The 10,429-nt window shown below is 40.4% G+C and overlaps 1 protein-coding gene across 1 annotated transcript; it reads left to right on the top strand.

Annotated features, from left to right (window-relative positions):
* On the top strand, positions 1-10,268 carry C2H18orf32 (chromosome 2 C18orf32 homolog). Its single transcript, XM_034401771.2, has 3 exons — positions 1-89; positions 5,080-5,328; positions 9,126-10,268. Exons 2-3 carry the CDS (start codon positions 5,110-5,112, stop codon positions 9,198-9,200), a joined length of 294 nt encoding a protein of 97 aa, XP_034257662.1. The 5' UTR covers positions 1-89; positions 5,080-5,109; the 3' UTR covers positions 9,201-10,268.
* The last annotated feature ends 161 nt before the right edge of the window (positions 10,269-10,429 follow it).

The following is a 10,429-nucleotide window of genomic DNA, read 5'->3' as shown; positions in this document are numbered from 1 at the left end:
GTGGTCGCGAAGTGACGTTTATTTTCCGTCTTTCCCGGAAGTGAAGCGGCTTCCCTCTTCATACCTGGAAACGTTGGAGGTTCGCGCAGGTAAGTGAGACGGCGGGGCCGCGGGGCAGGTGATGGCGGGGGGGGGGGGACACACACACCGAAGCGCCGTTCTTTCTTCCTGTCGCCTTCTGTTTCATTCCTCTCTCTCCGAGGGCCACGTAAAGCCCCCCCACCTCATTTGAACGTTTTGTTTGAAGCGGTCACTTTAAAAGTGAGGGGGAGGGGCAGGTTTCCCTTTAAATCAGAGAATCCGAATGGAGCTGGAAAAGGAACCTTGGAGGTCTTCTAGTCCAGCCCCCTGGCTCAAGCAGGAGACCCTATATCAGTGTTTCTCAACCTTGGAAGCTTGAAGATGGGTGGACTTCAACTCCCAGAATCCCCCAGCCAGCGCAGCTGGCTGGGGGATTCTGGGAGTTGAAGTCCACCCATCTTCAAGCTTCCAAGGTTGAGAAACACTGCCCTATATAGTACCATTTCAGACAAGTCACCATCAAATCTCTTCTTAAAAACCTCCAGTGATGAAACACCCACGACTTCTGGTGGCAAGCTGTCCTCCCTGTTAGGAAGTTTCTCCTTAGTTCCAGCTTGCTTCTCTCTCCTTGATTAGTTTCCATCCATTGTTTCTTGTTTCTTGTCCTGCCCTCTGATTTTGGAAAATAAGTTGACTCCTTCTTCTTTGTGACAGTGCCTTAAATACTGGATTCTTTCTTTTTAAAAAAAAAATATTGAAAATTATTAAAAATTACAGAAAAAAAATATAGCAATATGGATAGAATTGCAGAGAGTAATATAATACAGATAGAGTTTTAAAGCAGCAGTTTTCGCCTAGAAATAGTACAAACCTCCATTAAACCAAATCATCAAAAAAAAAAAAAAAGGAAAAGATTATCCAGAAGAAAGAATTCTCAACTGCCATGCAATTTTATTTTTTTTAAATTTGATTTATATGCTGCCCTTCTCCAGAGACTCAGGGAGGCTTACAATGCGCTAAGCAATAGCCTTCATCCTTTTGTATATTTATACAAAGTCAGCTTATTGCCCCCACAACTGGGTCCTCAATTTACCTACCTTAGAAAGGATGGAAGGCTGAGTCAACCTTGAGCCTGGCAAGATTTGAACCTGCAGTAATTGCAGGCAGCTGGTCTTAATAACAGGGTGCTTTAGACCACTGTACTATCAAGGCTCAATATTCCTATATATATTTACCCACAGTCACACTAAGATTATTATTTTACATTCTTCTTAAGATTTCTTTTTTGCAGCCAAACATACCACCTGTCCCAACTCATATATAACCCCGATTCTTGTCTATCTCGCAAAAGTCCGGTAAGCGTGTTTGCCTCTGCACAGTCCATGATCTTTGTAGTTAACGTAGCCTCCAATGGGGTATTTTTGGATTTCCATTCTTGCGTAAACGAGATCCTGGCTGCAATGATGATGTGGAGAGTGAGATACCAATTAGATTTGTTTAAGTTCTCTGGTTTCATGCCTAGTAAAAACGTTTCCGGGTTCAATTTTATCCTACATCCTATGATTTCTAAAATCCATTTTTGAATTCTTCTTTGTGACAGTGCCTTAAATACTGGATTATTTCTATCATGTCCCCCCTAGTCCTTCTTTTCTCTAGACTAGCCATACCCAATTCCTGCAACCGTTCTTTGTATGTTTTAGTCTCCAGGCCTTTAATCATCTTAGTTGCTCTTCTCTGAACTTTTTCCAAAATCTCAACATCTTTTTTTGTAATGTGGTGACCAAAACTGGATGGCGATATTCCAGGTGTGGTCTTACCAAGGCTTTAAAAAGTGGTGCTAATACTTCATGTGATTTTGATTCTATGCCTCTGTTTATACAACCAAGGATCGTATTAGCTGTTTTGGCTGCTGCCACACACTGAGTGATCGTCCACTAGGACTCCAAGGTTCCTCTCACAGTTACTGGTTTTCAGCCAGATTTCGCCTAATCTGTACTTGTTCCTTTGATTTTTCCTGCCCAGGTGTAAAACCTCGCTTTTCTCCACATTAAATTTCATTTTGTTGGATAGGGCCCATTGTTCAAGATCTTTTTGGATCCTGAGCTTGTCTTCTGAGGCTATTCCTGCCAGTCTAGTGTCATCTGCAAATTTGAGAGGTTGCTTTCGATCACTGAATGACCTCAATACGAACGCTCATCCCTGCTGGCTTCCTTCCTATCTCTGTCTGTCTGTCTGTCTGTCTGTCTGTCTGTCTCTATCTCTCCATCTATGGCTTTTCAATTAATAATATATTAATTTGTGTTAGTTAATAATTCATTATTGAACCATGGGTCATTAATCATTACTGATTATAAGACTAAGAAACAAGAAAGACTGTTGTGACCGTGTTTCAGAAAACTGGAAGTTGAAATCTCCTCATCTTAAAGTTGCCAAGTTTGAAAAACACTTATGACTTTTTCCCCCTGATCATTATTGGAAGCCAATGACAGTAAAGGTTAAGCTGGTTGAAAACATAGACATGACCATACAGTTTTATTGACAATGGTATGGAATTAATTTTCTATTATCTTCCTCCAAGCAGTATTGACTACTTCAGCCTACAGACCAGAGTTTTTCTGGTGGTCTCCCATCTAAGGATTAAGCAAGCCAGATCCTGGTTAGCTTTTTTGGAAATCTGGCAAGGGTAGAGAATTGCCATTCACTGTGATGCTAGTATGTGCTTCATTTATTTCATGATTCCCTCCCAATTTTTCCACAGAACAAGAACCCTCTGATATCCCAAAGGTGCTTTTTCAAAAAGCAACTGGACTTTGTTTTTTCTTTGAAGACGTTTCGCTTCTCATCCAAGAAGCTTCTTCAGCTCTGAATCATTTCCCCACCATCCAGTCAGAGCTGAAAAAGCACCTTTGGGACAACCATGACCTGGATGACTGAGAATCTCCATAAACCCTGTGATATATTTTGATAAAACAATAACAGTCATTAAAATCAACGCTGTGAGGCAGGCTGAGCTGAGAGTAGTGACTTCCTAGCATGACAAATGATTTGTGGGTGGACTTGAATCTGGGTCTCCCAGCTTCCAGTCCAACATTTTAGTTACTCTTCTCTGCTAGCAACATAGTAATAACATACAAAATAAATGTTGTGTTCATATTTAACATAGGAGTTATAATACATCAGAAGAAGAATTCTATATTTGATTTGTAGCGATGGATTGATGATATGCAATGATTGTCAGTTTTTGAATTATTTTTGGAGGCCTTTTTTGCAATTGGTTTTTTGCAATTTTTTAATGATAAAATTTTCAGACCCATTTTCTTTTCTTTACAGTGATGCATTTATTGTACATTTTCCTCCTCTTTAGCCAGATATAATAATATAAAGTTTTAAATCCATGGAGTAATTCATGTTTCTAACTGATCACCTCAGGTTTGGTATAAAGGTAAAGGTTCCCCTCACACATATGTGCTAGTCATTCCCGACTTTAGGGGCAGAGCTCATCTCCGTTTCAAAGCTGAAGAACCAACGCTGTCCAAAGATGTCTCCATGGTCATGTGGCCAGCATGACTCAATGCCAAAGGCACACGGAACGCTGTTACCTTCCCACCAAAGGGGGTCCCTATTTTTCTACTTGCATTTTTTACATGCTTTCAAACTGCTAGGTTGGCAGAAGCTGGGACAAGTAACGGGAGCCCACCCCGTTACGCAGTACTAAGGATTCGAACCGCTGAACTGCCGACCTTTCAATCGACAATCTCAGCGTCTTAGCCACTGAGCCACCACGTCCCAGGTTTGGTATAGTTAACTAATTAAAATTGCAGTCCTTTTTTCAGTAGCTGGTACACAACTCGGGTGTAGACAAACCACCTAGGAAATATGAATACAAGCAAGCTAGAATTAACTGAATGCATTGTCTGGGAGCAGCAAACGGTCATTGTTGTTTTCATCAAAATGCAAATAAAAACCGGATTATTGCAAGTCTCTGTAACTGTATCTTAGCTTTTAAAAACTAAAAAAACTTTTCATATTCACAATATGAAAAGCAAAACGTGAACTAGTTGTGATCTAGAACCCCAAAATGGAAGAAAAAAACCTATTCATTACCATTTATAATATAAATAGCAATTGTTATCCTTGAAAAGAAGTTATAGTTAGAGAGGTAGGGCACTACCACCCCTTTATAAAGCTTGGATTGGCATCGTTAAATGTCTATGGAGATTCTCAGTCATCCAGGTCATGGTTGGCCCAAAGGTGCTTTTTCAAAAGACAACTAGACTTCCTGTTTATTCTTTGGAAGACGTTTCACTTCTCATCCAAGAAGCTTCTTCAGCTCTAATTGGATGGTGGGGAATGGAAGGATTTATGCTCCTTGCAGACAGCTTTGCATTCTTTTGATTGGCAGGCAAACATTTTCATAGAATACGCCTTTAACTAAATCAAAAATAAATCATTGGTTGTCAGAATATCACTCTTGAAATCTCTAGTTCAGATTTAATCATTTTTTATACCATACCAATAGAATAGAATAGAATAGAATAGAATTCTTTATTGGCCAAGTGTGATTGGACACACAAGGAATTTGTCTTGGTGCATACACTCTTGGTGTACATAAAAGAAAAGATACATTTGTCAAGAATCATAAGATACAACCCTTAATGATAGTCATAGGGTACAAATAAGCAATCAGGAAACAGTCAATATCAATATATATTTTTTTTAAATTTATATGCCGCCCTTCTCCGGAGACTCATACCTGTATTTAAAAGATCTGCTGGGTCTTAACCAGCTTAAGCTGATCATGTCATGTGAATGCATGTTGAATTATTTTCCTCAGTTCTGGTGCAGCCCAAATATGTAAGACTAATTTCCGGAATCCCCCAGCCAACATGGCTGCCACCCCCGAGGGTTATGGGAGTTGAAGTCCAACCTGTGTATAATGCTTCAAGATGGAGAAGGTTGCCGTACATATTGATTTGGAAAGTGTGTTGTCCCCTCAAATTGGTGAGGATGAACCTAGTCTACATAATGGTTTCAACCTGTTGTATTTTTTTCCTCCAGCACATTTTTTAAAGCACACTACAAAGAACCATGGTGTGCATTCCTTGCATCGTCATTCCAGTTCTGCTGTGGGTCTACAAAAGGTTCCTTGAGCCGTATCTCTATCCCTTCATCTCTCCTTTTGTTAAGCGCATTTGGCCCAAGAAAGCAGTGCAGGAAACGGCAAAGCACGACCAAAAGAACAGCTCTGAAAATGGAGGCGATTTCGTGAAGCAGGATTCTTTCAACGATCAGCCAGAACTTTATAAAGTAAGTATTACCAGACGAAGTGTAAATCAGCTTCGATACTTCCCCCTGGGGTAATTGCACTTGATTAGAGACGGATGGATCTTGTTTTTCCATGCTGTATACTTTAAAGAAAGAAAACCCGAAATATATTCTAAGAAACATTTTATTGTAAAGAAATAAAACAAACTTACTAACTACATTGTTAACGGCAGTTATATCACACAGACGGACAAAGGAAAAAGATCAGGAAGTTTCTTCCTTAAACTTGGACATGCGCAGTAGCTCAGAAAATCACAAGACAGTCTTATCTCTGTTGCTACAGAGACGTGATAAAGTTCTCCGGCAGGCTACCGTAAGTTTTAGGATGGAAGCTCAGCTGGCAAACACAATGCAGTGATATTACCCAGGCAAAACGTTTTGTGCATGTGTTTTGAGGAGCCCCATTAGAAATGGATGAGAATAAAATGGAAACTTTATTGATTTAGTCGTTGGACCATATCAAATATACGAAATTAATGCAGGTAGTCCTTGATTTATGACCGCAGTTGAGCCCCAGATTTCCATTGCTAAGTGAGACGATTAAGTAAGTTGCGCCTCATTTTATAACCTTGTTTTTTGCCACAGTTAAGTGAATCATACAGTCATGCAGTCATTAAGTGAATCTGACTTCCCCCCCATTGACTTTGATGTAGAATAGAATGAACTGGAAGGGACCTTGGAGGTCTAATCCTGCCCCCTGCTCAAGCAGGAAAACCTATACCCGTGATGGCAAATCTATGGCATGCGTGCCACAGATGACACGCCGAACCATATCGGTGGGAATGTGAGCGTTGCTCTAGCTCAGTAAATGGGCCATTTCTGGCCTCCAGAGAGCCTCTGGGGAGGGGGGGAGAGGCTGTTTTCACCCTCCCCAGTCTCCTAGAAAGGCTCTTGAGGCGAAAGGCGAAAAATGGGCCTACCAGGCCAGCATGTGCCATCACGTGCCAAAAGCACGGGGAGGTCACGTGCGCATGCGCGGTGGGGTGGGTGGGGCACATGCGCACATGCATGACCCCCCTGCGCTCCACCTGCTTTTGGCACGCGACGGCAAAAAGATTAGCCATCACTGACCTATACCATTTCAGACAGGTGGTGGTCCAGTCTTTTCTTAAAAGCCTCCAGAGATGAAGCACCTACAACGTCTGAAGGCAAAGCTGTTCCACTGGTTAATTGTCTTCGCTGTTAGGAAGTTTCTCCTTAATTCCAGGTTGCTTCTCTCTCTGATTTGTTTCCAACCATTGTTTCTTGTTCTCCTTTCCGGTGCTTTGGATAATAATTTGACTCCCTCATCTTTTCATATGGCCATGAGGATGCTACATCATTTGTAAACGTAAAAACTGGTTATGTCCCTTTTTTCAGTGCTGTTCTAATTTCAAACAGTCACTAAACTAATGGTTGTAAGTCGAGGACTATCTGTACAAATATTCCAACAGACGCAAAGAAAACAGTAGGGTCACAAAACGGATATATGATTCATACGGGTTTGCTAGTTGCAAACAGGTCTTCCTTGCTTAATGCAGTAATTCTAACAGACCAGTTCCTCTGTTTTTCATTCCTACACGAGCCATGCATTCATTGGAGTATCCAGGAATATACCTAAGAAAAGGAAGCTATTCATTTTGAATTTTGCTCCGGGATGAATTTTAAGTTTGGTCTCATTCACTACCTGTGGTCTTTTCTCTGCTGTTCTCATCTTGCATATATTTACCAATGCATATGGAGATTGCCTCTAAGTCAAGGCAACACAAATGCTGCAGAGAATTGGAAAAAGCTTGGCTTAGCAGTGGTTGAAGCCCTGTACAAGCCGGAATGTACTGTACAAGTGTCCTGTTTAAAATGTTTGTGTGAAAGCAAATTCGAAGAGACACTTGTTCGGCAGGCCGAGGCAAAGAGGCAGTCCCGGAACCAGCAAAATCTGGGGGCTGGGCAGGGGACAGAATGTATCTGCCCTCAGTGTGGAAAGGATTGCCACTCTCGAATTGGCCTTTTTAGTCACACTAGATGCTGTTTTAGGACCTCTTTCCAGAGCATGATACCATAGTCTTTTGAGACTGAAGGATGCCAATGAAAGCAAATATCATTGTGCTTTAGGATGAGGATTAGTAACATGGGGCCTATAGGTGCCAGGATGTCTGGCTGCGCCTAAACAGTGCTTGCCATCTCCAAAATAATACTATTAATAATTAAGAACCATCATTAGTATCATTAACAATTAATTATTAAATAATATTAATAATTAATAGCCTAAGGACTGAGTCACTGTTAAATTTTCTTTATTGTCACATATGAGCCACATTTCCCCCCATTTTGTAAATGGCTTCAATTTTAGGGTTTGAAGGGGTGAATTGAGAACTATAAGCTCTGCTGAAGTTGAAAGCCCTCTGCACTCTGTCCCATCATTCCCAGCTCATTTTTCCTTTGGGAAGCTTAAAGGACAGATTCTTTTAGTCAGCTTCACCCACCAAAGAAGCTGGAAAATTATTCCACTCAGGTGACATCACTGGGCCTGCCTTGTGTGGTCTAAAAACTGTCCCCCCCCTTCACCTCCAATACAGTCTTTGCCTGCAAGGATGTTACTTTCTATGATTTTAAACAAAATCCCAGTGATGGGCATATGTGGCTGCAGGTGAAGTGGCCTAAGCATGTTATAGGTAGTCCTTGATTTATGACCATAATGGAGCCTGGAATTTCTTTGTAAGTCATGATGATCATATATCGAGGCAGATCCGATTTTACAAACTTTTTTGTGCTGGCTGTTAAGAGAACGCTGTGGCTGTAAAGTGAATGCAGCAGTTGTTAAGGAAACTCTGGCCATTAAGGGAGTCAAGGCATTTCCAAGGGTGCCTTTTGCCGGCAAAAGATATTATAAATCACATCATGAACCTTGGAACACTACAACCTTTGACCACAAAGGTTAGGCAGTTGCCAAGAGCTTGAAATGTGGGCATGTGGTTGTGGGTTTGCCACCATTGGAACTGGTTCATAAGTACCTTTTGAAAAGGTCTGTCATAACTTGGAACACTCATTAAACAACCAGTCATTAAGCGAGGACCTATAAATAAACAATAAAAAAGTTATGACTCTAATTAATGATGATTCCAACTCAGCTCGCTTCTATCCCCAACCTTATCTTAAGCATCATCTAAAATGAGTCCCCAACCCGCAGGCTGTGGATCATTACTGGTCCGTGCCCATACAGCTGGAAGTGAGTGGCAGGTGAGTGAAACAGCAATTGTGCAGGAACTACCGGTTGCATGCTTCTTCTCCTCGCCCCCCCACCCCCCCGGGCTCAGTCTGTAGAAAAATGGTCTTCCATTAAATCAGTCCCTGGTGCCAAAACAGTTGGGGACCATTGATCTAAAAGGAACTTGATCTTTTTTAGGACCAGGAAAGGCATCTTAGGGCCAGCTAGTCACAATTCAAACTAGTTACTAAGTCTGCATTACTATTAATCATCTCATCGTTCCTATCACCCATCTCCTCCTACTTATGACTGTATGACTGTAACCTTGTTGCTGGTATCCTTAAGATTTATATTGACTTTGTTTCCCTATGACTATCATTAAGTGTTGTACCTTATGATTCTTGACGAGTGTATCTTTTCTTTTTATGTACACCGAGAACGTATGCACCAAGACAAATTCCTTGTGTGTCCAATCACACTTGGCCAATAAAGAATTCTATTCTGGTTTTTCTCTTTCAAAACTGTGATGGAATGAATGTGCATTTTAAAATCTCTTTTTTCCCCTTCCCTCCCTCCCCCGCTCCCTGTCTTTCAGACCAAAAGCAATGGCATTGCAAATGGATTTTCTGAAATTGGACCCAAAGAAGACTCCGACAAAAAGACAGATTAGTTATGCTTCTGCTGTGGGGTCAAGGCTGTTATAGGAAATGAACTCACAGTTTTCCCCACATGGATATTTTACTGATTGCACATTTATCCGAATGGAAATTTGGAATATGTATAGACACCCATCACCCCAGGGAGGCTTGGAATAATTCTAGCTGTGTCCTTGAAAATAGTTTTAATATATTGTCTTGCTGTTGTTGAAATTTGGGGTGGCTGGAACCCTAATGTGCAGTGCAATTGAAGAGTGTTAACAGTTTTAGTGTCCATATTTTATTAAAACCGTAACTCTCAATTTTGCTACTTGTTTAAAAAAAAATCCTAAAACACTTCATTGATAATGACTCATACGTTTGTTTGTTTTTTTAAGCAAAAGATCATACAGTAGCTAAAAAGAACGCAGCATTGTAAATATTTGAACACTAATGGTGAATGTATTGATAGCTACTAATTTGTTGTTTCTAAATTAGCATCTGCAGAGCTGCCCCTTTGCTGATTCCTCACAATGGTATAGAAAACTTTTTAAAAGCAGATATTACACATGGAGGGGACAATACCAATACAATGCCACAAAGGTGAAAACGTCGTTTTTTGAAGCTTTTGAGCTTCTAAAGGTGAAAAAAAAGCTAAAGCTGATAAACAAACATAACTCTTTATGCAAATTCCTGTATTTTGGTTGATAATGCCTACCTCCCTAATTCGAATAATTCCCAAGACTGCCATAGCAAATAAACCTTATTGTTTATTGTTGTACCTGTATTATTTTGTCTGCAATGTAGATTTTCAATTGGTGCATTCTAAGATCCATGTATATTTTTCATAAAGTAATAGAGAAGTACAGTACTGTCTCCCATATGAAGTAAAGATTACACCTTAGGATATGCCCATATACTCCTTTTCAATTCAAAGCATTTTTACAGAGAACAGATAGGTGAATGGGAAATATTCTCTGGGGATGGAGAGGTTATTATTTATCTGAGATCTGTTTTAGTGAATAAGGAGACTACAACCTTTTGCCTAGGAAAAATGCAAATTTAACTGATTTAGAATTTGAATAAAATGTGAAAGCAATATATGTATTATGTGCTGAGTCCCACTTCTCTTCCTCTCCCCTTTTTTGCACACCAAAATTAAGACACTGAGTTTAGGTTACAAACACACCAGTTAAGGGGAGCTTGTTGTCCATCTTGTACTCTGCGAATTGAGGTCCATACATCTTCAAAATTGAGAAACATT

The sequence above is a fragment of the Pantherophis guttatus genome, chromosome 2, assembly GCF_059756535.1.
Source record: "Pantherophis guttatus breed Tessera chromosome 2, ASM5975653v1, whole genome shotgun sequence".
NCBI lineage: Eukaryota > Metazoa > Chordata > Lepidosauria > Squamata > Colubridae > Pantherophis > Pantherophis guttatus.
The sequence above is the reverse complement of the archived record's forward strand: the minus strand, read 5'-3'. Positions and strand labels throughout refer to the sequence as shown.

Excerpts from the sequence above, each read along its gene's own strand:
- C2H18orf32 (XM_034401771.2), top strand. The coding sequence starts at position 5,110 with ATGGTGTGCATTCCTTGCATCGTCATTCCAGTTCTGCTGTGGGTCTAC. Across the intron at positions 5,329-9,125 it reads ATCAGCCAGAACTTTATAAA|ACCAAAAGCAATGGCATTGC; the intron begins GTAAGTATTACC and ends CCTGTCTTTCAG.